Below are 26,996 nucleotides of genomic sequence, written 5' to 3'. Positions count from 1 at the left end.
GGGGTTAAAAGTCTCCCGTACACTCCTGGGAGAATCCCAAGTCCACCCGTTTTTAAGGAAATATGTGGGCTTTGCAGCTTCAAAAATTATTAAAAAAAAATAATGCATTGTTTAATTGGGGATTTTCAGGGGTGTTGTGCTAACTTCGATCTAGGAAGTTTCCTGTTGACACTTTTTGATTCATCGCATTTTTTTTAAATTCCCATGGAAGGAGGATCATAATGTTTCCGCTGAGTTTCTGTGACTTTTGTCTCAAACTCACCCCTCGTTCTACAAAATAAAGGACTTCTTCTAGCAAGATGTTCCTTTTTACACTACACATCCTTTTATTCTTTGTAATGACATTAGTTATACCATCAAAAAAATCCTCTCTTGACATGCTGTGGGATACATTCCACATACTAGCAAGTGCTTTCAAGGATAGGTGAGCCCTAATTAGCCACAGACCTACCTTACTAGACACCTACCTTACTGGAACAAGTAAAAACTACTTGATAGCAAGTTTAATAACCACAAAAAGATATCAAAACATTTCATGGGGAACTGAGTTATTTTCTAAAAAAAAAGAGTCTAATACATAGGGAAATAAAATAAAACCTTGAAATTGTGATTTAACTTTCTCTTTTCACTTTTAGTACATCTTAGGATGGTTTTGTATGATATGATGCGGTCTGCACCATTATCTAGGTATTATCTAGCCTTTCATCATCATTCATATAAAGTGTTCTGTTTTATCAGAAGGGGATTAGCTGATGTCTGCGAAATAAATATTTCAAATATAAAACTTTGCTTGAATAGATACCTATTAAAGATTCAAAATAAAAATATTTTGGAATTGCCATTTTTGAGAAATAGCTCAAGTTTTCATTGCTGAGTCCCCAGCTGAGACAATTGGTATTAGTTTATCCTCGAATAGAAATTCCATTTTTATTCTTTTTTTTTTTTTTTTAAGATATGTTCCTCATTTTCTGGATGATAACCACAAATGCCTCTCTTTTTCTGTTTCTTTTTATCCATCTTCTGCTTGTCTATCATCATCACAGGCCACACAAAGGTGAAACCTTCAGCCAACCCAAATAAATCTCATCTGTCTGTTTTATGAATGTTGTGATATTTTCTTTTCAGGCTTAAGCAGTATCCCTCAGCATCTCTAGTTTGGATGAAAAGCAAAGATTTTGATGAATTTCGCTTTATGCTAATGCTTCCTTTCATGGTTTCCTACCCAGACCATTGCAGAGGACTTGTAGTGCAGAAGTTGTGTCAACACCAGACAAACCTAGAGGATCCAGCCCTTGTCATCATCTGTGCTATTAAATTGTTGACATCTGTAGGCTCTCCGTATAGTCAAAGCAAAGACATAGTCGTATGGGAGGTGGTTTTTGGTACCTAATATTAAATACCCTAGAATAAAGTATCCTCTAGAGGTTCCAGGGCCTGTCTCCATTTATTAAAGATGGACTTGGCAGGACACAGGAACAGGCTGCCTGCAGAAGCTGTGGCTGCCCCATCCCTGGAAGGTTCAAGGCCAGGTTGGATGGGACTTTGGGTGACTTGATTTAGTGGGAGGAGGATTGGAATTAGATGGGCTTTAAGGTCCCTTCCAACCCAAGCCATTCAATGCTTCTGTGATTCTACAGCCTAAAAATTAGCCTCTCGGTTAAAATTAGGCTAACTGTGGTGCCAGACTCGGGGCTGAGAAGTGGTCATGGGCAGTCCTGCTCATGCCAATGCCTCGGCTTTGCCTGCCAGTCACACTGCTAGGCAAAGGTCTAGCTGCCAGACCTGGATTCCCAGTTGGCAGGGCCATTGGCCAACGGGTACTGACCTCAGAAAGGGAATTCCCCCGTCCTCACTGCAGGGAGAGCCTTGCCAGTGCTGGCAGATGGCAGCCACGACATCCCGAATGGGCGGCAGGAAATACCCTTTGAAAGCAGCATTAGAAGATCCTTTCAGCTTGCCAGTCATATGGCAAAACATTTGGGCACCGTAAATAATTGGAAAGGCAGAAACGAGATAATTAAGGGCTGGCCCCATGATTTCCGTGCTGTTTCAATGTTGAGGAGACATCTACAAGGCTAATTTTCACCCGCCTCTGAACCAGGGTGATAGATACAATGCAGAGTGCTCTCCCACTTACACCCCACCTCTGCATGGGCTGGAAATATTGTGTGGAGATAGCTCGGGGTGCAGGCTGGAGTCCTGCAATGGGAAAAAGTGAGCTCTGGAGCTTGGTTGGTGAGCTGAGTGAGATGCAGCGATCCTGCCCCTCTTAAAGTCTGGTGAAGGTCCAGACTGGTGAGCAAATGTCATGCCACCAGCCACCACAACTCTTAAGACATCCGTCCATTTAATTCTGGGGCTCAGGGACCAAGAGCCAAGACTCCTCCATCCCACAAACACCATGTTACCATCACTGCCCTTCCACTGGACCCAGCTCTTCCATGAGGGCAGCTGGGTTTTTTTTTGGAGATGTGTTGGCACATAGCAGCTGCTGCTACTGTCCCTGTCACTGTCTGCCTGCTCTGTACCTAACCTGGCACTCTGTTTCCATTGTGTTTGAGCTGTTTTGTTGTTGTTGTTGTTTTCTGATGGACATTTTCAGCTGAGTTCGTCAGCAATGTTCAATATCTCCCTCCAGAACAAATCAAAAACTCCTTGTGCTTTGGGTTTTTTGTACTTTTTGTACAGTGTCTGGCTAAAGCCACTTACATCATTTCCAGATAAATTCACTATGTCCTTTTCTTGTTCTTTCTTACTTTTTTTTTGTACCATGGCCCACTCCTGCCTTTTTGCAATTTTTGTGTATAAAGTGCGGAACTCAGCTGCAACACTAGAAACTCTTGGTCCTATCTCAAAGACATTTATTTCTCTTGCTGTTTTGCAAGTAGTCTAAAGAGAAGAAATGAGATATGAGGCAGGAGGCTGGACCATGTGTGAAACAGTGCATTTACAAGGGAGCTGGACCCAGTGATATATCTGGAGTAGGTTGGTTACTTCAGTTGATCAATATTCATAACTATGAATGTCTTTAGTGGTCACAAAGAAGCCTCATACTTCCTCTTCTTTCACCCAGCAGGATGCTGATACCTTTACGTAGGTAGACTGATTATTCTCCCATTTCTCGACTTGTTTCTCCAGATCAATCCGGTGACAGGCCCTCGTGAAGGAGGGACCAAAGTGACCATCCGTGGGGAGAATCTGGGGCTGGAGTTCAGAGACATCGCATCTCACGTCAAGGTGGCTGGAGTGGAGTGCAAACCGCTGGTGGAAGGGTACATCCCAGCAGAGCAGTAAGTTGGGTGTGTGGCAGACACTGGGCCACAGCACACCTACTACCAGTTATTACTACGTGTAGGGTCTTTGAGGAATTCATTCTCCTTCTTTTTCCTGAAATCCCAAGAAGATATCATTCCTCTCTAACAGCTCAGGAGCTAATAATCCATTTATTACCATATTTAGATTGCATATTTTGGGTGATATCTTTGGGTGGTTATCTATTTTTCAAATAACAGCCACCACAAGGGTGTTCAATCCCAATTTGTGGGGCAGCAGCCCCAAAAAGCAGCTTTCTCCATGCAGAAATGATCAAGTCCTACAGCTGCAAAGCTGTCCACCAGACACAGACATGACCTCTGCCCAGAATTTGTCTATACAATGAAGTGAAGGTATGGTGGTTTACACCAGCTAAGTATCTGCTCAGTGCCAACAGACAAAAAGCATCATTCTTTCAAGACTAACATAGTGCACAGTTTGGATCCTGGACTAGAAAGCAGCAGATGGATTAAGTCTACAGCCCATTCCCCAAGAATGTGGACTGTTTCCTCTGCTTTCTTCCCACCCAGACTGCAAAACCATCTCTAAAACCTTGCCTCTGCTTCTGTTTTCTGCACAGGATAGTATGTGAGATGGGGGAGGCCAAGCCGAGCCAGCATGCTGGATTCGTGGAGATCTGTGTGGCCGAATGCAAACCCGAGTTCATGGCCAGGTCTTCACAGCTCTACTACTTCATGGTAAGATCCTGCAGGAAGATATCCTGGGCCCTGAAGGTCCTCACACCTGGTTCGTTTCTCTGTGTCCGTCTGTTCTCCTTGACTAAATTCAGCCTCTGATCCCTTCACTGACATCCTGAGCACTCCAAGTTGTTCCTTTCATTTCCTTTTGAAAATTTTTCATGAGCAAAAATAGCTTGCTTAATTAATGTTTTAACAGTCTAATAATAGTCCAGATTATTAGTCCAGTTACAGTTAGATACAGCCACGGTCCAAATTAGTACAAAAAATCCTCATTAATAGTTAAAAGTGCTATATAGAAAAAAAAATTAAATAAAAAGAGGGGGGAAGAAAAAAAGGAAAAAAAAAAAAAACCTTCCTGGTATCTCTCTTTTACTTGGTGGGATGTTAGCCCTGCCAGCATCCTGAAGGTGTACAGTTCAAGGGGCCCTTGTGTTAGGTGGTCTTCTAGGTGTCCAGGAGAAGCAGTGCTAGAAGCACTAGATCAGGAGGGACAAGGTGAGGCTGCGAGTGAGCTGTAAGGTATTACTGGGGCCATCTCCAGCCCCAAATATTAAAAATTTCCAAATTTTCCAAAACAGAAAGATTCCTATTGTGAGAGGCCACCTTTAGCAGGTCATCTGGAGTCTGCTCTGTTTTTAAACAGCACTCAAATTGTAACCACACTTCTCTTTTTAGAGATGCTGGTGGGGTTCATAGATTGGTGTGATACATTCTCTGTCTAGGACATCAGCTTGCAAAGCAGTCAGAGGGGATCTGGGCCTGATCCTGCACTACTACAGATGTGCAAGTTCAAAATGAAATGTTGCTTTGCCATGGTGAAAGCCTCATGGAGAGTAATAGAGCCCAGTGAATGTTGTGCATTTGACTTGTTTTGCTCCATTCTCTCCCTTTCTGTCCATCTTTCTTGCCCAAGAGACCTGCTTATTCCTTTTAAGACCCCTTGCTGGGGACAGGCAAGCATTGACTGGCCTTGCTCTGTGCAGATTGTGAAGGTTTGAGATGAGAGGGTCTCTTTGTTTCCATCAGATTCTCTCAACTCCTGCAAGGGAATGGGCCTTTTCTAAAATAATTCACATGCCCAAGTATCTTTTTATGGTAAAGGGAACTAGTAATGAATGCAAATCTCTCAGATTTCCCCCTTGAGCTACAGAGATCTCTGTATTTTCCAATGTCACTCAGGTGCTACAGTGGTTGGGGCACAGAGATGCCTCAAGAGGTGGCCCCCACCATGCCGACAGAAGGGCTCTTTCCAAGACATTACACTTCAGCACGTCACCTTTGCTACTCTTGGAATTACTATCTGACTTTGATCATCCGTGTCCATCTGTGACAGCTTTTCCCTTTGCTTGCTGGCTTTCCGGCTGCCAGCTCTCCCAGCCGTGCATGAACATGAAGCCAACAGGGTTTTCTCTGCTGCATACCTTGATACCTTTGTGCTAGACAGAATAAAACACCGGTGCTCCCCAGCCTGCCCATCATACGTCCTCTCCCATGTCCACTGCTTTCGTAGCAGGAGCTGTGTTCATTGGCGTGGCTTGGCTCCCTCCCATATTCTGCCAGGAGAGTAGAGATGTTGTTGCACACACTGCACACCTTGGCATCTGGCAGTGGTGGGTGGCAGCTTTACGGGGAGGAAGATGTTTGAGAGCTACGGCAGGGCATCTCACGGGAGTTAAATGCCACTTTCTGACGCATAGCAAATCCTCTGGAAATTACTTTTGCAAAAGGTATGAAGCCAAGCAAGGTCAAACCTGGCCGATAGTTTCAGCCTCCCCCTCTCCTGCGAGAAATTCAAAGCTGATGCTTTGAATTCAACAGAATCCTTAATTTCGGTGCTTTAAAAAAGAGGCAGTTTAATTTAGAGATGCTAGAACAGTTCTTCCCAACGTTTCTAACCAGAACTTTTGAATTCAAAATGCTGTTAGTTTGTTTTTAACTGGTCTGTGATCAAAAATGCAAATTGCATTAGAGAGTTCAATAAGCCAAAAGGGAAACAAACCTTTTGGTTGCAGGCTGAAATTAAATTTATGATGATCTAAATGAAAATCGTTTCTTTTTTTTTTCTTTCTCTTTTTATGTTACTTAATTTGTTGCTATGATTTTATTGCTATTGTCTTTCAATCCAAGAAATTTTACCTTTTCTTTTTTTCTTCTTCCTTTTTCTTTTTTTTTTTTTTCCCCAAATCAGATTCTGAATTGAGTTTATATTCTGTCTCTGGCTCAGTGCAGGTGCTGTGGGGTGATCTGGTTGTTTTTCTTCTGGACCTGCTCCTATAATCCTTGTTCCAGGAGAGCATTTTGAGCATATCTCCCTATTACTTTGGGTTGAGAGGGGGCTCCATGCTGCCCCTCCTGCTGCTGCCATTGACCTAATAGAAAGGACAACGGGGTGCACAAGCTGCCTGTGGGCCATGTCTTGCTCTGCCCTTGTCCTCAGGAGGAATTACCTGGGAACCAAGGTCTTGATGTGCACCATGAGGTCAATTTAGACACAGCTCTGAGGGCAGCTTCTCTGCCGACAGCTTATGCCAAGGAGGTAGAAGAGGCAAGTAAAAGGTTGGGGAGCAGAGGAAAGTGGTCAAATCCCTAGAAAGATATAGGAGATTTTCTGAATTCCTCTTTCCCTCATTGTCACTGCCCACTTCAGCCTGTTGCAGATCCACTAGACCCCCGTGCATTTTCCATCACCTTTCACCAGCCAGGAGATGGTGAACAGTCTGGAGGCTGAGTTTTACTGCAAACACACTGTGCAATATTTATGAACGCCACTGTGAATAATTAATGGTTTATCACAACTTGGAAAGCTCAGCCACAAAGCCTTTTGTAAGATCGGCATGAGATACATCGGTGCTTTGCCAAGGAGCATCGCTGATGTAATTTGGGTCTGCAAGAACCCTGAATTGAGCATGGCCGTTTTATCAGCTATTGAGGGGAAGGGCAGATGTGCCCATCAAGGACTGGGACAAGGGATTTGGGTCTTTGACTCAAATGTCCTGCTGTGGTTAGTAAAGTAGCTACTATTGCTGGGCAGTTGTGTGCCACCAAGCTGGCAATTCTCAACCCATTTTTTATGGATGGGAAGTCATCTCCCAGCAGCAAGCTCATGGGCAGTCACAACTTGTATTTGAGTTGCGGCTATCAATGAGGAAGAGGAGTTGCCATCACAGCATGAGGCAGTACCCTAAAGATAAGGAAACACAACATAGCGAAGACCCAGCTCTTTTTGCACCTTGTATCCCAATAACACCTGCTGGAGAATATTCTTAGACAAGTGTAAAAAATAGGGCACTTCTTGTTTCTTTCTTCTTGTACGTCCTCCCAACCTTCAGAAACTGATAAGTGAGCAACTTCTCGAGGCAAAACAGTTTTAAATTCACCATGTCAGAAACAGGCAAGTGTGAACACAAGAAAAGTCCAGCTCTGTCAATATTTTTTTTTTCTACTGGTCAGTATCTCTGATTTTGGAGTTCAGCTCTGTCTCCAAGCAGTAACTTCATTTTGAACAAAAGCAAAGTGGAAACTTCGCTGCTGTTTTTCAAAATGATTAGCCATAAGGGCACAAGGACGGAGGGAGTTCCGTGTGCGTGAAAGGGGGAGCTCTGATGTGTGTCAGGCAGTTTTATGAACGGAGATTAATGGTCTCCAAAGCTCAATAAGGTGACTGCATGATGTACCTGCTCATTCGGAGATGTTGAGGAGAGCTTCAAGCATTTGTGTCATCATTCTTAGAGAGGAAAAAAAGAAAAAAAAAAACACCTTCATTTAAATGCATATAGTGGCTTTTCACTTGGGACTGAGTGGAAAGTTTTTCTATTAAAATGCAAATGAAAGAATAAACTGTAACTCCAAATTTCTCCCTGAAAATGGATGTCTCCTCTCTGCATTGTGGTAACAGGGTGATCTGTGCCTTCAGAGTACAAGCATTTTATCTTGCTTTTGGGAAGAATAGAGAGTAGGAAGGCAAGAAAAAGGTTTGAGATTTGGGGCCTCTAAAGGAATTATGCCCTCTTTTTGATATATTAATGCAATACTGTGTTATGTTTGGAAAAGAGGCTGAGACAATCAGCAGAAACAGAAAAAAAAATGTTCATATGGGCAGTGCTCTTCTTTCTTGTGGCTGTAGTATTTCAGAGCACACCTTAATATGAGTGACGCTGCGCAGTATTAGTGCAGGACACAAATGCAGTACAAGACTGTTTCAGAGTCAAAGTCTGAAAAGAGAGATAAAGAGAAAGACCTGGGGTCGTGTGGTGTGCCCATGGAGAGACAGAACACAAGCTCCCAGCTTTGGGACTACAGGACGGTCAGCTCTCTTCCTTCCCAGGGAAAAGGCTGTGAGCACAGGGAAATTTTTAGGCATCCTCCTAAGCTGTACAGCAGGTCCTCTACCCATGGTAGATCAATAACCTTTAGAGTAATCTTAAAATCATAGAATCATTTAGGTTTGAAAAGACCTAAGATCGTCAAGTCCAACAGTTAACCTAGCACTACCAAGCCTAGCACTGAACCATGTCCCTAAGCACCTGCTGGCTTTTCTCACTTGTGAGCTCTGCAGTTTTCTCTAGAGGCAAAGGGCCACCATTAAGATCAAACAAGGCAGTGTGAGATCCAGCTTATCTTGCAAAAGTGGTGTTGCACAATAGCAAAAAATCTCCTGAGCTCTATCAAATGGGCAGCGGAGATGGGAGGTCGTGACTGCAGCTGATCCAGGCATGGAACTGACTTTGGAAGCACACAGTATTTCCTAGTAGGTATAAGGGCAGGCCTTATTTTGCAACGTGAAACCAGACTGGGGTTAGGTCTGAGTTCATCTCAGCATTCAAGCAGTTTTTATTAAAGGACTGGAGTCATTCAACTCTTCTCTTTTAGCAGGAAAATATGGGCATCTTCTGAAGTTCACCTAATGTGGCTAACCCCCTGGGTGCACCTACCTTTCTCCAGCACTAAAAAGAGAGAGGGAAAGTATCTTCGTTATTTTGTGTTTTCAGCATTACCCTTTGCTTTCACAGACTCTGACGCTCTCTGATCTCAAGCCGAAGCGGGGACCCGTGTCGGGTGGCACCCAGGTGACAATTACGGGCAACAACCTCAACGCAGGCAGCAATGTCATCGTGACCTTTGGGCGACAACCCTGCCTCTTCTACAGGTACAGAGGAGTCCTTCCTACCTTGTATACCTCAACCTGAAAGATGTGAGCAATCGCAGACAGGAGACTTCTCCTGCAGTCCAAACACCCCATCCTTCGAGTGACTTTTTTGCTTATAACCATGTCTATTCTGCCATGGAAAAGAGCATTCTGCTCTGTGCTCCATCAGCACAACTGCACTGTGCATGTTTTTGTTTTGAGGGGGAGAACAGTATTTATTTCATTATTTTGATTGGTATTTGATGGGCTTTTTCCATGGCCCCTTGTCAAATTTCACTGCAATTCTCCATGGTCCCATGTTTTGCTACTTGCTCTGAGGGTACATAATTTAAAAGATTCATTTTCATGTCCCTGCTTTAGAAGAGGCAAAAAAAAAGAAAATCTGACAACACCAATTTTAAGTATTAAAACACCTCCCTGTTAGCCTAGAATAGTCCCATGGTGCTAAGAAATGGATGACTTGCAGCGTTTCAGCTCAGGGTTGGCTTCTGTTCAATTGCAGTTCAGAGAGGCTTAATGTCAGTGTTACCTGCTGAATGTTCCCTGATCCCTGTGAGAATGAACCTAAATCCAGTTCCCAGGGGCTCCTGCAGCTCCAAACTACCCAGTGCAATGCACTTTGCTGCCAGTATTGGTGGAAGCTCAAGACAAAGTTGGCACAATTTCTCCCTGCTTCTCCTTGGCAGAAGAAAGGTCCATTCAGAGGGGACCTGGGACCTGGGACCAAGGTCTTGGGGCAAAGCGCTTCCCTCTCCAGGATGCTGGAATCCTCTTTAGCTGCCTGTCAGGAATGTGGCATGATTTAACATCTATAATTCAGGAGGGTGAAGTCACAGCTTGTGATTTAAAAGGCCAAGTGGGAACCACAGCTGCTTGGAGTTGCTTACTAAAGAGACTGGGGAGTTTTAGAAGGCATTGACAATGCTTGGACTTTTGATGAAATTTGAAGAGCACCTGGAGGGTGAATGCCATGCTGCAAGGGAAGGATGAACCCTTCTTCATCTTTCTAGGGATATAAGATGAATCTGTGTCACAAATCACAGTGCTGGGAAGGCTGGGTGTGTCTGGGGACTGAATTTTTGGCTCTTTATGGAAGGCAATGCCACTGCAAAATTCAGACCTGGAGCTGGTTTTGAGCCAGTCCCCAAAGGAAGACTTTTATGCGGAATCCATTTTAAGTAAAACCATAAAATTCTTCCCACTACATTAGCACTTCCCATGCAGAAGTCTCAGGCATGTTGCAAACTGCAGTTAAACAAGCCTTACAGTCCTAATGCAAAGTCAACTTTATTATCCCAGACTGGATAGCTGAGGTGCAAACACCCCCTTTTACGAGCTGCTGCTGCATGTGCCTGCAGGCAGGAAGGAAACATCCATCATGTATTTAATCGCACAGAAACATTTCTGGAGAGAGGTCTGGTTTGGACTTCCCTCGGGATTCGGTTTATATTCTGAGACCTGAGTAAAGGTGGCTCTTGTGGTTTTGTTTAAACCAGTGAAAAGGCAATGTCACTTCCTCAGCTGAACATGTCACACTATTCCCAGCATATTCCTGAAGCAGCGAGCTTCTCCACTTCACAGGGAATAGGTTAAGGTCAGAGGACTTAAGCTGGGCTGTTATTGGCACTATTGATTTGCTGCTGGCAGAGCCTGGTTTACATTTACTCGCTTCTGCTCACAGGAGATCCACCAAACACATTGTCTGTAACACAACTGCCTCGGACGAAGGCTTTGAGAAGGTGAAGGTGTCTGTAAGGGTGGACAAGGCCAAGATACATCAGGAGCTGCAGTACGAGTATGTGGAGGATCCAACCATCCTGAGGATTGAGCCCGAGTGGAGCATCTTCAGGTGAGCATCCCAGGAATGCACCCTACCAGCTTCCCTCATTTTCTCCTGCAGCACTGGTATGTTTGTGATGGTCTTTGATATAGGAAAGTGCTTTCTAAGATCCCACTTCCAGATCCCAAGAACCGTGAGAGCTGGTGGACTTGCCTCTTAGGAAGACAATAAATGCCAACAATGCTCTCTGTATTCACTGTAGCAACTTGGATTTCCATAGCCTCCTAGGACAAAATTTCCAAAGAGCCTTGTGAGGGATGGGCAGGAGTCATGTTCTTTCTCAAAATCAACTTGGTGCAGTCCAAAGCTAAATGAACCCTCATTAGCAGACTACAGCTTCCTTGCTGGCTTAATGCAGCAAAATCTCACCAGAAGCTTGCCCTGGGGACTTCATGTTTTAATTACAAAGGCAGGTACAGCAGGTCTCCAGCCTGATGTTGAAACTTTCTCCCTCTTTACTGCAGCTTGGTGTTTATCTCCAGTACCCAGATGCTCCCTCAGTGGTATCACAGTCCCCTGGGGCTGTTGTGTTCCTAAAGGCTGCAATTCTTTTTTCCTGGTCATGGCAATGTTTTGGGTCCCTTTTGACTGGGTCCACTTTTTTTTTATGGTGACAGGACCAGTCAAATATCCATTAGCCTCTTAGACCCAGACATAAACATCATGTATGTGCTTAGAGAAGGGAATAGTCCTTGGGTTTGAAAGCAATTCCCACCTTCTCACAGCTTTAGTGTACCTGGTGGCTTAGGAATAAGTATTGCTTGTTTGACTATCATGCCTGAAAACCCCAAGGCCATCTCCTGAGATGAAATACAAAGGGAGCCCAGATCCCTGCCCCATCAAAGGGTCTTCCTCCTTTCTAGGCATCCCTTTTGCTCTTCGGCTCATTGATTTAGTGAATTCAGAAGTTTTGTGATGTGTCTGAGAACAGCATTTGCTCTGGTTGTGGAAGGCATCAAAGTGTTACCCAAATGCTCTCTGAATCCTGCAGAAATGGTCTCAGAAAGAGGAAATAGACATTAAATGCACTGGTATTTCCTTGAAAAGATACAAAATAAGAAATCTTAGTGTCCCTTCATTCATCCACTTCAGCTCTCTGCTCCCCTGTCAAACTGGACTGATTGGAGTATCTGGGGATTAGGAGCAGGACTCGTAAATCCCCTCAGTTCAGCTCCCCTCCAGAAGATGTTTTCACAAATCAATTAGTGCCTTTAATTACCATGAGGGAATTTACCGATTTAGCCGGATTGAATCTTTACACGTTGGGCTCGGAGCTTTAGTGTCTGGATTTTCCATTTGGAGGTTTTATTTTCAGTCAGAGTTCAGGTTATCAGTGAAATGAGAAATCGCTTTACTCCCTTCCTTATTAAAGTGAGTTTAGTGCTGCTTAAAAGGTGTAAGATTGACAGCCCAGGAGAGTGAATTCCCCTTTTATCCCCAGGAAAGTTACAGAACGGGGCCCTTCCTTCACCTGGCTTTGGGCCTGCTGGGAGGTGAGAGGAGAAGCTCTCCAGAGCCTTTTTGCTCCCTGGTTTCTCTTCTGAAGCTCCCAGCAAGAGACAAAGAAGCAGCCAAGGAGAGGCTGGAGGTGGAATGGCCAAGCTTTGCCTGGCCCTGAGGGGCATCCCTTTGCTTTCTGCCACAGATCTCCCATCCTCCTCCCAGCATAAAGCAAACTAAGAGGAAGAGGTGCTTGTTTCATAGGTGCCAGCTTATTTGCAGGGTGTGTAGCTGCTAGGGTGGATGACTGGGACTCTGTCTCATCATTCAGGTACAGCCTCTGGCTTTTATTCTCTTTGATATCTCTAAAATAGAAAGCATCCACTTGATCACTAGCAGGAGACTAATTTTAACCAGATCTACCCACTGCACCTCTGCCTTTGTGCCCTTTCTTTTGCACTTTCGAATTATTTTGAATTATAACCTTGGAGGGGGGTGCAGAGAAAGAAGGTGCAGTATCCAGGATTCCCTCTGTGGTTCAGGGTGTCTGAGACCATTTTTTGGACTGTCACTGTTTAAGCCGCGGAGCTCCGTACTGAGGTTGTAATGGACACAAAGCAAGGCATCCACAGAGAGCTGGATAAAAGTGCAGCCTGCTCAGCTACTGGGAATCAAACAAGAAATAAGTTAGCCAAGAGACACGTGGATCTGGAGATAGACCGAGGAGGCTCTTCCTTGCTATATTTGTTATGCAGTATGATTCATTACAGCAAATCTCTGATTCATCACTCCTGGCTGTGGGGCTAAGCTGTTTTGAGGGATAGATGATTGCTACTAAACCAGCTTTGCAAAATTAGTGAATGAATGTACCCAGACTGGCTTAAAACCTTCTCAAGTGCCATTTTCCAAGACAATAAAGAAAAGATTACTGCTAATTTACTCACATAGCCAAAAAAAATGAGTCACGCTGGGCTGGCAGGTACCTGGAATTTTATAAGGCTCCATTAATACATTTGATCTGGGTTTGATTTGAATTACGTCCAGCAATTATCCAAGTCTGCAGAGAGAAAATTACGCTTAGAGCTTTTGGGACCAAAAAAAAAAAAAAAAGAGTTAAATTAAGAAAGCTCTTAGTCTTAGCACCTCTGACATTTTGCTGAGGAGTGTCTGTCACTACTCTGATCTGGGTGAGAAGTGGCTACAGTTGGGCATTCACCCACAGCCGCAGAAGGCAATGGCTACCAGTTTTCACATGAAGGCAAACAGCAGCTGAATTTGCTGGATTTGCAAGCCAGAGTGAGTTTTCAGGTGATGTCTTCAGTGAACAGAATTGCTTTGGCTTTTTTTATTATTATTATTACTTTTTTTTTTTTCAGAGAGAAGGCCCCTCTCTGATCCTCTGCTGTAGCTTTGCTTTATAAGTGTGGTTGGAGCCTGCAAGCTCGATTTCCAAAACAAATACAGAATTTTTAACACGTGGTTTAAAAACTGTGTGCACAGACTCGGTTGATTAAATAAAAGGATTTATTTATATATACACACACTCATATATAGATATGTATATATGCACACACATTTGATATGTCTGGAACACATAAAACTGTTGAGTAAATATACAAAATCCCTTCTAGTCTGAATCAGCAGAGATTCGTAAAAATAATAAATACTAATTAAAATAATAAAGGCCAACAGCCAAAAGTCCAGAAGAAGCAGGACAATGGAGAAACAAAATTTTGCTTTATGCCCTTCTCCTCTGGTTCTTGACAAGCCAGGTCTCCCTGGATGATGTCAGGAACACTTAGCGTGAAGTTGCATTTTCGGGAGGGTGTATTTTTCTCTGTAAGGAAGGGATGGGAAGCTCTCTTGTGAATAAGCACTTGAGGTACTCTGCAGAACTCAAAGCATGGTCCCAAAGCATGGTCCATAAATCAGTCTGTACAGCCTTTTCTTGCAAGACCATAAGTAACCTCTCAGAGAAGTATCACAGGAGCACCTGCAGGAAGACACAGTTGTGACAACGCTCATGGGTAGAGCTCATGGCTTCACCACAAGCTATTGAGAAAGATTTGGGGTTTGTGGTCAGAGCTATGATGACACCTTTGCTATGCTGGGGTTTAGAAAAAAAAAAGCGTCTCCTTGTTTTGAAAAGATTTTATTTTATTTTTTATACCTTTTATTGCAAAGAAGCCGCTGTCCTCACACCACCTTTCCTGCACCTATTCTTAAGATGATTTCAAATTTACAGAATTCTTGGTCAAAGTCATGTTTAAACTAGTAAATACTTAATTCAGGGCTATCCTTGGACCTGAAGCCAGCTAGCTTGCATAGCCCCCGTCCATACCATCAAATAATCTTTCTCCTTGAAATGCAGTATAGCTTCATCCTTTCTGATTATTGGGAGTGCTCCCTGGCCCTTGCCATGCCTTAAACATGAGAAGGCATTACCTGGGAGGGTAGTAAGGCAGTTTAAATCAAGCCAGGGTGCTGCTAACAGCTTAAAAGCATGAATGGCCACCATGGTGGTGTCCTGGCTGGTGTCCTGGCCCTGTTTGGGCTATCAGGGTAGAAGCAGCTAGAAGGGCTGAAGCACAGTCCCAGCTAGCTGCAGCCAGCTCTCTGACACCTGATAGCCACACTGCTGAGCAGAGGTGTATATCTGCCTTAATTCCTACCTACCTAATCTGTATAATAATAAAACATAAACGGGGAACATGCAAAACAAAAGTTAAAACTGGGAGAGATTTGTTGACCAGCCTAGGTTTCTGCCTTACAGTTTATTTATTCCCTGGTGCTTTCTCTGGTCTCATTTATAATGCACTTGTTTCACATTGCATGCATGTAGAGGTTTACCTAGAGGCAGGAAAGGGATGCTGGGCTTTCTTTTCCCAGTCCCTCATAAATCCAGCTGATTTCTGCATGGCTTTCCCTCCCATTCTCAGCAAAGGGCTCCAGGAAATAATTTGAAGCCTGGACGGTTTCCAAGGGGAGTTACAGATGCAGGTGCTGAAACCGATGAGAATGCTCCTCATCCCTGGGAAACCTTCAGCTCCGTAGCAGAGACTGGGCATTGATGATGTTTCCTCACCCTCCCTCGGCTGTCTGAGCCCTGAGAGCTGAGGTTTTTGCTTTCTCAGATAACTCTTCCCCATCCAGCCCTTGCACCACGTTCCCCCTGCAGCGGGCACCCATGGGCTGCAAGGGGAGAGCTGACCCTTGCAGAGAAGCGCTGCTTTGCTTTGGGATGGCCAAACCTGCCTGTGGTGAACCCTTCCCCTCCATGCAGAGTTCAAAGCCAACCCACACATTTATTCCTACTGAGGCCTGTGAATGCCCCTTTGCACTTTCCTTCCTCCCTCTCCTACACGCAAGAGGCAAGGGAATGGAAAGAGGGTTGAAAGCTGTTTCCTTCTGGTGCGTCTGACTGCAGGGAATGAAAAAGGCTCTGTCTCCATTTCCCCTTCTTACGCTGGGCTGAGGGAGATGTTATAAAAGCAATAACATCAACTAAATGTAGGGTCATGGCTTGTATGAATCAACTTTCTCAGGAAATCACATTTTGGCTGAGCAAAAGGACAGAGAGATTAGAAATCTCTACTCTGTCAAATGTTGGTGCTACACACTTTGCAGAGCATATCTGCTTGGTTCACTAAATGAAGCCAAGCAAATGCCTTATTCAGACCAAGAGTGAAGACTTTGGCTCCGTTTCTTCTAGACGTGGTGGGACTGGGTTCCCTGGCAGCACTGAAGTAGGTGTCTCCATGAAGTGGCATTTCCTTACTCAGAATGATGATTTCTGTAGCAAGTTTAATATGAAAGACACAGATACAGACCCCAAACAAGGCAGAACTGAATCCTCAAGGGTTGTTTGCACTGGACGGTTTTTATAAGTTTTTTTTTAAGCTCCCTTATTTACATGGTGTAGAAGATACCATCCATGGACCATTCTGAAAAGCCTCTTCTAGATTTCCTCCTCATTGCCAAAGTTGTGATTGCTGAGTCCTGACAATGAGGAGCACATAGATGCTGATTGATGTGTCAGTTTTGGCAAGCATGCAGTTTTACTTCTTTCTCCATCAATAAATTAATGAAAAAATCCTATTTGGTTTGCTTTACTTTGCTTAGTGTTCTTTCCTAGAGGTCAGTGAGATGTGGTCAAGCACTTTGCAATAAATATTTAGGAAAACAGACATCCCACTGCTGGTTTAATATCAGGACTGGCATGTATTAGATGGGTTTATGCTTTTCTTTCATTCCATCTCCTCTAGTGGCAACACCCCGATTGCTGTGTGGGGAACTCACCTAGACCTGATCCAGAACCCCCAGATCCGGGCAAAGCACGGTGGAAAGGAGCACGTCAACGTGAGTATTGCTGCTGGGCTGGGGACTGCATGAGAAATGTCCAGGGTGGTGGCAGAGGCTGCTGAACAGTTGTGGAAGCTGAAATCTGCTGTTGCATCCAGAAAAAAGGGCATGGCTTCCTTTAAGATTACCCCATCCTCTCTGCAAAGGAGCACTGGACCAAGGAGGGAACAGAGAGAGGAGTCCTTCAGCTCCTGGTCTCTGCTGAGCCTGATTCTTCTCTTGCCTCGAGGATACCTGTCCTCTCTCTTGTCCTACGTACATCTGATGCTATTTATTATCCATGCCTATTCATACACAGACCCAAATTCAGGGTGTGCTGGGAGCAGAAGGGGCTGTGTATAGATGTACTCTTTAGTACTACTCTGTCCTTTCCCTGACCCATTTGGCACCCTGCAGAAGTGTATCCGGGGTTAATCAGCTACATTTACAGCCCAGCTCAACTCTCGGTGACCAGTTGCCTCATGAACAATGGTGAAACTGTGGGAGATCCGAAAAGAAAATACGGGAATAGAGGGTAAATTAATGCAGAAAGCCTACAGTCTGCAAATGGAGAGATTTAAATTTTGGTCTTACCCCAACTCCGCTGTGAACTCTGCTGTGTCGCCCTTCATAAAGCCAAATCCAAAGCAATCTTGTCACCTCTCACATCCCATCAGATTCAGGAAATGCCTTTTGATGTTGGTTTCTGGTCTGATGTAAATCTTGGTGGGCAATCTTCCAGGCCCTTGTGAACTATGGGAAAACCCCGGTCCAGTTTATTATGTATGTGTGTAGGTATGCTTTGGTAACGTGTCGTATTTCTGGGCATAGCACGGCCAAACACTTCTCAAGCTTGCTGCAGAATTGGAAGCCTACAAGGCTTCATCACATTCTTCCTGCAGACTCCAGCCCTTACATGACACGACAGAGTCGAACAATTAAGCCATTGTGCACTTGATGAAGCCTATTCATCATCTTACACGTGCTCGTGACGAACTGCCCACCAGTTTGGCACTGGAAGTGCTCTGGTGCCTTTTGGTGCTCAAAGCCTGGTGGTGTCTGGTGAGACCAGGATACACTGTGCTAGGAACCATGTCATAGAAAGATGAAAGCTCAGATCCTGAAAATGAATCAGACGTAATTTCTAGGGGCTTAAAATGGGAGTCAGGTATAATAGCCTTTTGCAATCTATTACCCTTTATCAGATATTCAAAAAAGTAGGTTTTAGTAGTCAGGTTTGGAACTGAATTTCAGTGTGTCCTGAAAGTTACCCCACTGTCTTCTCCACTCCAGCTTGCTGGGCATCATTTCTTGTAGCTGGCTGTGCAAACAGGAATATCCTGGACACAACTGAGCATGCATTGCACATGCATTTGTGGAATGATCTTTAGAGGGTGAGAGTTAACTGCAGGACGGTTGTGGGGCTTTGATGAACTTCCACCTTCCAATAAATAGATAAATAAATAATAATAAAGTGGAACTACTTATTTCAAAAGGAAAGAAAAACTGGCAATCCCAGAGGCTGAACTCCCTCAGAGCAGGGGCACAGGGTGCTCAGTTGCAATACAAATTGTTCTACACACCAGTCCCAGCAAATCTTTCCTAATCCTTCCCTTGATTAGCTGATGGGTTTGGGGTGTGCTTTGAAGAAGCAAAGAATCAGTTTGGATGACCATGGAGGTCTGCTCCTCAGTGTCCTCTGCTAGGCTGGCATTTCCTTGGGAGGTATCAGCCCTCCAGCAGAGCTGGAGGCATTGTCCATAAACTCTCCTTGTGTTGGGTTTCTCTCCCCAGAACTGTGAGGTGCAGAACAGCACGGAGATGACCTGCCAGGCTCCAGCACTGGCTGTTGACCCCAATCACCAGTCTGAGCTAGCTGAGCGCCCAGAGGAGTTCGGTTTCATTCTCGACAACGTGCAGTCCCTGCTGATCCTCAACAAAACCAACTTCACCTACTACCCAAACCCGGTCTTTGAGGTTTTCAATCCCTCGGGGATCCTGGAGCTGAAGCCAGGAAGTCCGATCATACTGAAGGTGAGGTGGGGACCAAAGATGGGATGAGGATGGTCAAAAACATGCCGCCTGTGGTCTTTCTGTGTCTGCTAGCACCCCACTAATCACAGTGGCATCCCCAGAGATTTTCTTCACTCTTTACACCCATCTTACCGCATCATATCAGAGTCACCATCAGCAAACACTGCACCAGTCACTGCTCAGCATCTTCCAATACCCAAAACTACAAAATATAAATTCCTGCTGCAGCTAAATGTGTGCCACCTAAATTTGCAACCACTGTTGTTTGCCAGGGAAGAAAATTTTCAACCATTGTGGCAGGGCAGGCAGTTAAATACCCAAACCTATTTCTTTCTTGGGTTTTAGAGACCTTCTTTTCACTCCTGGGCAAATCCCACAGCAGTCCTCTGTCAGTTTTGTAATCTGGGCAGCTACACAAAGAAGGAATTTTATGCTTGAACATTTCCATATCAGCACTGGAATGTGGCACATACACAAAGAAGTATTTGTGCACACAGAATACCTGCTTGCACGTTTGGAAATATGTTTCAATATTGCCTGAATATTTTCTGAGGTCCTGTTTGTTCAAGGCTTGTATGCAATGTTTTAGTTCCAGAAACAGAAACAGGACAAGCTGTTTTGACTGATGACAGTCTATCCATCCCTATTGTCTTCTGTAGGATTTTTTAAGTGGCTTTTTCTTGCTAAGCTAGTGAACGGTGAAGCTTAAATGTCGACTGCAATGTTAACGCTTGTGTAACAGGAACAAAACAAAACTGGGAGGAAAACTCTTTTCTGATGTGTTTTTTTTTTTGGGGGGGTGATACTCTTTTCTATCCAGGGCAAGAACCTGATCCCACCAGTGGCAGGAGGGAATGCCAAGCTGAACTACACTGTCCTGGTTGGTGAGAAGCCCTGTGTGGTGACCGTATCAGATGTGCAGCTGCTGTGTGAATCCCCAAACCTCATTGGACGGCACAAGGTGATGGTAAGTGATGCCTGAAAGTCAGCTTTTCTTCCCTGGGTGAGTTGTGAGGGCACAAAAATGCTGAAGAGCTGGCAAAGGTCTCCCAGGAGTCTGCATCATCATTTGCATTATGTACAGCCTACAAATACCAAAGTCTCTTCTTGATACAATATCCCCATCAATCCTAGAAAAGTGACTTGGAAATCTTTATAGACGGTAAAGGACCTTTTGTAATCAACACTTTAGGAAAGTTTTCTTCTCTTCTTTCTTCATACAGCCTGTAAGAATCCCAGATACTCATGTGAGTTCCTACATATAACATATTCCCTACGTGATGTACTTTGTTAACTTCATCACAGTCCTCAGCAATTACCAGCATGTTGGTGGCTAAAATTTTTCGTAATGTAGGAGAAAAAACCATGCAGGATATGGACTGCAGTGTGACTTTGAGATTTTGACATCTATACAACTTAGTGTAATCTTGCATATCCTTCCTAGAACCTATGAAAAATGAGCCTGGTGATTACATCAGAGGGAGCTTCCTCCTCTATCCACTGATTTATTCACTCCTTTACTTGCCTCTCAGCAATTTGCATGCCTCAGTGCTGTTGCTCGATAAACAGCACATCAGCAAACTCATCTGAGTTGTACGGAGCTGTGGGTGGAAAACACAACAAAGACTAATAACTGACAACAGACATGTGGATGATCAATGTTTTTCATTGCCTGGGATCAACTTTTTTTTTTTTCCACCTCTCTTCTGCCCTCCCAAATCTGTCATGTATTTATTTAATTTGGTGCAGTGAGATTTGTAGAATTAGAAGGAGATGCACCGTATGGCTCTTAAAAAGAATAAATAAAATGAAAGAATTTTCTGCAGTCTTTTAGAAAATAGAGAGTTTATGGTGACCATCCTTGGTCCCAGTTGTGACTGCTGCTGGGAGACCTCACACTGGCTATTTAACTTCTCTGTGCTGAAGTTTATCATGTGGAAAATAGAGGTAATAATCCTTTTCAGTCATGCAAATATGCTGTGGCTCTCAATTCATTGTAAAGCACATTAAGACACTCCAAGAGGAGCAATAATGAAGTGAGAGATTTTCTCTGTGTGAATACCAAGGCTTTTGAACATGACAATATATGTTCCCTGTCATTTTCATGAATATAATTAAACATATGGTTAGTCAGAGATGGACAAAAACAGCCCTAGAGAGAGAGAGCTCAAAGTCAGGTGAGCAATAATCAACCCCTGGGGATCAGGGAGGATGAACATCTGGCTGGGCCTTACTAATTGGAAAGTGTCCCCTGTTCCTGCAGCTTGGGACAGCTTAAGTGAAGAAAATAATCCCTTTCTGAGGATGCTGATCAAACAAGAGATTCTGCTGGAAATGTGGGAAGATGATCCTGTTGAAGCCTTTTAATGAGCATCACTGTTAGGGGCGAGTTACAGATTTCTCTGTCAAAAGCCAACACTGAGACAAACCTTTGACAGTGTCTGGGCTGGGAACCAAACGGGGAAGGTCACCTCTGATGGAGGCCAGTGCTCAAGGATGATGGACTTTGCATCTGGAAGTTACCAGGGGGACAGCTGGGCTGGGAAATGCCCCTGCAGCATGGCCCAGCAGCTCTGTTGCCCATGTTTCACATAAGAGTCACTCTGAGGGTCAGGACAATTGACAGGTAGCTCTCTCAGGTCCTTCTCCTACTTCTGCCCACGAATTCCTGTGCAACCTTGAGAAAACTGCTCCACAAACCCTTTGCTGCAAATGGAAGTGGCCTGGATCTGAGAGGAGACATGGGGCTGAATTAACCTGTGTAATGCTGTGATTATTTCAAAGGGAAGGAACGGTGACAGTGCCATGTGTTGATGTCAGCGTGGTTTTGCTCTAGTTCAGCTATCTTGTATAGAATAAATGAGTTAAATACTTGAAAAAAAATATAAAAGAACAACAAGCCCAGAGCAATGGTTTATAAGGATAGTATAACACACAGAGGCAATCTCTTTTCCAAGTAAGAGAAACAGAGATAAGGAAGATTCATGTGTAACCATGGTAGAGAAGGTCTGCAATGAAGAGACAGAGTAAACTCGAAGGGATGCTGGTATTCTGTGCATTCACTTACATATGGAAAGTCACCCTGGTGTCTTTGTATGGAGAGATGGTCAAATTTAGCAATTGAAATTCTGGGCACAATTCATATTATCCTAAGGCAAACATTTATGTTTTGCCAGGGCAAACTTGCAGTAGGAAAGACACTACCCACAGTCAAGTTTTACAGAAGAGGACCTAAGAAAATCTCTCTTGAACCATTACAAGTTGTCCCTAAAACTTTGCTGGTGAAAATTAGGCTCTGCCATAGTGCCGTTTGGAGCAAATGCCAGATTAATAGGCCTAACAAATGCCAAACTGTTGTTTGGTGATACGGAATTCATGTCTGGGAGGTGTTACTAGCTTCCTTGGTAAACATTCAGGGCCCAAGAAAAAAAGTAGGGCCATATCTGTATATTTTATTATTTTCATTGAAGCGTTCACAAATAGCACTGAAAACTTGCAGGCTTTCTTCTCCAAGAGACGGATTCCATTAGATCCTGGCAGTTTGATTTGTGGACTGTGAGGCTTTTCCAGTGTTGAAAACATCTTTAGAGAGGAACTTTGCTAGACGCCTCCCTCTAGGAGTCCTAATTCTCTTATAGCTAATGGAGAGAAATGGGAACTTCTGCTGAATAAAGCGTCTCATCCTAATGTCAAAGCAGGTGTCAAAAGCAGCTGGCATGAATCACACGCTGAAAGTGCCTTTTCTCTGCCTTGACTCTAAAAGCACGCTGTAATGTCCAACTCAGATGTGAATGTCAAAAGTTTGGTGAGAGGAAACCCACCCACAGAGCCAGGCTGTTCCGTGGGCTTTGAGGACAGACCTACATTGGGGACCGGGATGGGGTTTTTTGACTCGAGTCTGAAACTCCATCAATGGACTCATTTCACTGCCAGGCCTGGACGAAAAGGGCCACTGTAGGAAGCAGAAAATGAAATATAATGACTCAGTTTATTGATCCACCATGACAGGAAGGAAATTGTGCAAACTGGTGAGCCAATTTTGCTGTCATCTTGGAAGGATTTGGGACACTGGTCTAGGTCAAACGGCAATAGTTTTGAGTGAGTAGATTAGCTTTTGACTTTGGAAGCTTGTCTTCTCAGCTGAGCTTGCCACATGCCAACACCAAAACTCTACATTTGCAGGCTTTCTGAAGTTGAGTTGAGCCTTATATCTTGGAATAGACAGGAAAAGTATGGACTGATGGTTCTTCGACTTACTAGGTTGTTCCTTGGCCACTGAAGATGCTCTACAAATCATCAATATCATGCTACAATAGGGTCATCAAACTCCATTGCCTTGTCAGATGAGCTTATATTTGGTTTAGTTGCTCATTGTGGACACCGTTATCTTTCTAGAGCCCATCTCCAAATGTTTAGGGGTATTCAGTGCATAAGAGGACCTTGTGGGTGGAAATGACATATTTCCAGAAATTCACCTCTGTTCTGTGCAAGATATAAGGGTTCTGGCTAGGTGGTTTTGACCAGGACCCACTGTGGAACAGCCTACAGCTGGTGATGGAGCAAAACAGCCACCTTCAGTGGTTGTAACATGGCTCCATAAATCATTTCTAGATGATGGAGACACAGACATTCATGTCCCCAGCAAGGGCTGGGGTGGTGAGGAGTGAGGGCAGCTTTGCATTAATTCACAACTCTGTACTTCATAATCTTTTCTGCTGGCTGCAGCCTCCTGCAACGTAGGGAAGAAACCTGAGTAAGTGCCTGAGCTGAGGCATGGAAAATTTGGGATTAACATGTATGCATGCAGGCTGGAAACAGACTGATTAACTGAGAGCCAGTGGGACGTGGGGCAAGGCTGGACACTAGGCTGAGATGAAGGCTGTTTGCACTGACTGCTAGAGGTGCTGAGAAGGAGACAATAGAGCTCCTAGTAAAGGAGATAGGTAAAGGTTCAATTGTCAGGGGTCCCACTTGCAGTTGCAGGGGGAAGCACATAGCCCTGGGTCTTGCCTGGCAGACAGATTTTTCATTTTGTGTAGGACCAGCTTTTTTTTCTTCAGGACAAAGCTCAGCTGGAATTAAATGATGGGGCTTACCATTTCACAATTCTTCAAGCACTTTGCATGACATCTTCCTAGGTTTATGCTGATCCATAACCAGTGTCCCCCTACCACAGCCCAGTCCTGGAAGCCATCCTTTTATATCTTGGACTAGTCAGCAGTGCTTTTCCCCTTGCCACACCAACATGTCCTGTTTTACAGATAGCCTTGAACATCTTTGTAGTAGCCTTGAACAAATGGCATCCTGTGGGATTGCTGTTGGGATTGGTGTTCATGTTGGATAAATGGGATCCCAACAGACTTTCTTCAGCAGAGTGTTTAGTTGGGCATACAACAGCACCGCTTGCAGGGTTTCTTTCTGGTTTTTAAAAGCAAAGTTTAACACAGAAATATGTCCTAGAGGCCTGAGAACCTCTGAGAGTGCAGAGAGAACAGAAAGCTCTGTTTGGCTCCCTGTCCATGTGAAGTCCATTAGCCAACGTGACCAAGCAGAACATGTGGCTAGGAGAAGGGCTGTAAAGGGAATGGACCAGGCTCTGTGGGCTTTTTCTTTTTCTTTTTCCTATTTGAGTGATTTCCAGATACTTTTTTCTCAACTTGAAGAGTCAAAAGCAAATTGTGACTCTGTAATTCTGGCATTCCCAATGTTCTGGCCTCTCCTGTGCCAGAAGTCTGGGTCAAATGTCTCCTGTCCCATAATTAAGTTAGGACCCATCAGTCCATAACGAAGAGCGATATGTCCGGTATGCATTCTGAGGCTAACTGACATCAAGGCAGTGCAACAGAGCGTAGCTGTTCAGGACATAGGATGGAAAACCCTAAATGAACCCTAATTCAATATGTAGGGAGGGCATTGGGCATGGTAAGATATGTCTCACCAGAAGTCTTTTGCTGATTTGGTCTATGGTGACACTAACAACAGAGCTGCTTCTACATGACATATCAGGTTGTTTTAGCCTTTCTATATCCAAGTACTTAATGCCCTGTTTAATCTGAGAGGTCATCATTCATGTACTATCATGGGAGCTTGACTTGCATAGCAGCTGTAGTTGGGGTGATGGTGGAGTTCCTCTGTGTTCTTGCTTGTATGGGATTTTCAACACAACTTTCTCTTGCCTTCCCTCTAGGCTCGTGTAGGAGGGATGGAGTTCTCCCCGGGGATGGTCTACATCTCTCCAGACAGCCCCCTCAGCTTGCCAGCTATCGTCAGCATTGCGGTGGCTGGCGGCCTGCTCATCATCTTCATCGTGGCTGTGCTGATAGCCTACAAGCGCAAGTCCCGAGAAAGTGACTTGACCCTCAAGCGTCTGCAGATGCAGATGGACAACCTGGAGTCCAGGGTGGCACTGGAGTGCAAAGAAGGTATGATGGGGGAAGAAGGTGTGATGTGGGAGAAGACTCCCACAGTGTCAGGAGACAGGGCTCCAGCCACAAAGCTTTGAGCCAAAATATCACCAAGAAATGGGAGTTGTGGGGTTGGCTTGGGCCTGGATTTAATCTGACTTTGCCCATTTTCCCTGAATCCTTTATTCCTCCACCTTGTCTTGCCTGCACCAGCTAACTCAGCGTCCTGAAGGAGCCTTGGTCCTGAGGAAAGGTTATGTGGTGGGAAGGGTGAGCCTGTCTTGTCCACCTTCTTCCTCTCCATCTGTTGCTTCTGCATTTATACCCTAGTTTCATACACGTGGGTCTGAAGGCCTTTTCCATTATGATGAGGGAGAGCTGGACTGTCATTGATGCATGCCTTGTTCCTTTTTTGTGTCAGCCTTTGCGGAGCTGCAGACGGATATTCATGAGCTGACAAGCGACCTGGATGGAGCTGGGATCCCTTTCCTTGATTACCGAACCTACACCATGAGGGTGCTTTTCCCTGGCATTGAAGATCACCCAGTGCTGAGAGACCTGGAGGTATGAAATCAACATCACCAGCTGCCAGCTCCTCTCATGCCCTGAATGCAAAAGATGTGCCAGTGGTGGGGACATGATGGCTTTCAATGCTGTGTCTTCCCAGGGACAAAATACTACCTCATTAAAGGTCCAGACTGAAAAGGGAGGATGAATTTTTCCTATCTTAGATGTTAAATTCTGTTTGATCACTCATTTACTTAGAAGAGTCCCATACATCTATGTGCATTAGGTCTGCTGCTTTAAGATCCTCCTTGGTCTCCATCCTATTGGGGTTTATTCTTCACACTGTGCAGGTTCCAGAAAAACAGTCCTAAAGCAAAGCAGCGTATCTGCCTATATCACAAATAACCTGCATTCTCTGAGGGAGATTCAACTTTGCTCTGTGGTTTGCAGTGAGGTGAGAAACCTCCAGGACCAATCTGCCCATAACATGCCCACAATTGCTCCCTTCACCCTTCATACAGCAGTGGTGGGAGGATGGTGAGACACTGCCCAGCTCTGGGCAGGATCTGCTCAAGGGATACCTGGCCCAGAGAAGCGGGTAACACACCACGGCCAAGGCCGGGGAGGTCCTTGGCTGAGCTTTCTGCAAAGTCTTTGGCAAGCTCTGTGCTTCAGAGAGGCTCTGGCATGTGCTGGTGAGATTGCTGGAGGCCAAGACTGGGGTGTGTTGGCAGGGAGGAGGAATAGAAGCTGGCGCAGGCAATACCATGCTTGGCTGTCTGTGTAATCAGAGGTTCCTGCTCCTGCCCTTCAGGAGAGCCAAACTTCATCAAACTATATGGTGAGAACCATTAAAAAAATGATCTGGAAGCAATGAGGACTGTTGGGAATGGGTGGGAGGCTGCATTACACATTGGTTATTGTAGAGATTTGCCTTTGGGATGCAGGTAGAGTACCCTTGAGCTGTTTTCCCTATGGAAAAGCAGCCCAGCAAATGCAACAAGTGAGCACAAAAGATGAGGAGTGGTGAATTTCTTCCCTGTGTACATACACACATACAAATACTTTCATCATACCCACGGCCAGTTTCAACTTGTATATTCATCAGCCTCATCCAGCTGACCATAGAATGGCCTCTGAACCCTACAGAATTTTTAGTATAGATGCTCCCATATGAATATACATGCAGAGAGACAGAGAGCCAACGTTTCAATCTGTCACCTTTGATCTCCCCTTCCATTGATTTCATTTTTTTTAATTATTTTGTTGTA

At 44.5% G+C, this 26,996-nt stretch overlaps 1 protein-coding gene across 1 annotated transcript in view; it reads left to right on the top strand.

The window, feature by feature from the left end:
* The window catches only part of PLXNA4 (plexin A4), a gene marked incomplete at its 3' end in the record, with an annotated part of 399,326 nt that overhangs the window by 331,894 nt on the left and 40,436 nt on the right, over positions 1 to 26,996 (top strand). The window contains exons 13-21 of the mRNA XM_084283189.1: positions 3,139 to 3,290; positions 3,893 to 4,010; positions 9,023 to 9,159; positions 10,841 to 11,008; positions 16,705 to 16,798; positions 18,575 to 18,814; positions 19,635 to 19,781; positions 25,002 to 25,236; positions 25,640 to 25,782. Of these exons, the coding sequence (XP_084139315.1) occupies positions 3,139 to 3,290; positions 3,893 to 4,010; positions 9,023 to 9,159; positions 10,841 to 11,008; positions 16,705 to 16,798; positions 18,575 to 18,814; positions 19,635 to 19,781; positions 25,002 to 25,236; positions 25,640 to 25,782 (1,434 nt within the window). The remainder of the gene's footprint in view (positions 1 to 3,138; positions 3,291 to 3,892; positions 4,011 to 9,022; positions 9,160 to 10,840; positions 11,009 to 16,704; positions 16,799 to 18,574; positions 18,815 to 19,634; positions 19,782 to 25,001; positions 25,237 to 25,639; positions 25,783 to 26,996) is intronic.

Source organism: Netta rufina (assembly GCF_964035555.1).
Source record: "Netta rufina genome assembly, chromosome: 1".
NCBI classification, from domain to species: Eukaryota; Metazoa; Chordata; class Aves; order Anseriformes; family Anatidae; genus Netta; species Netta rufina.
This window is presented reverse-complemented; position numbering and strand designations above follow the sequence as displayed.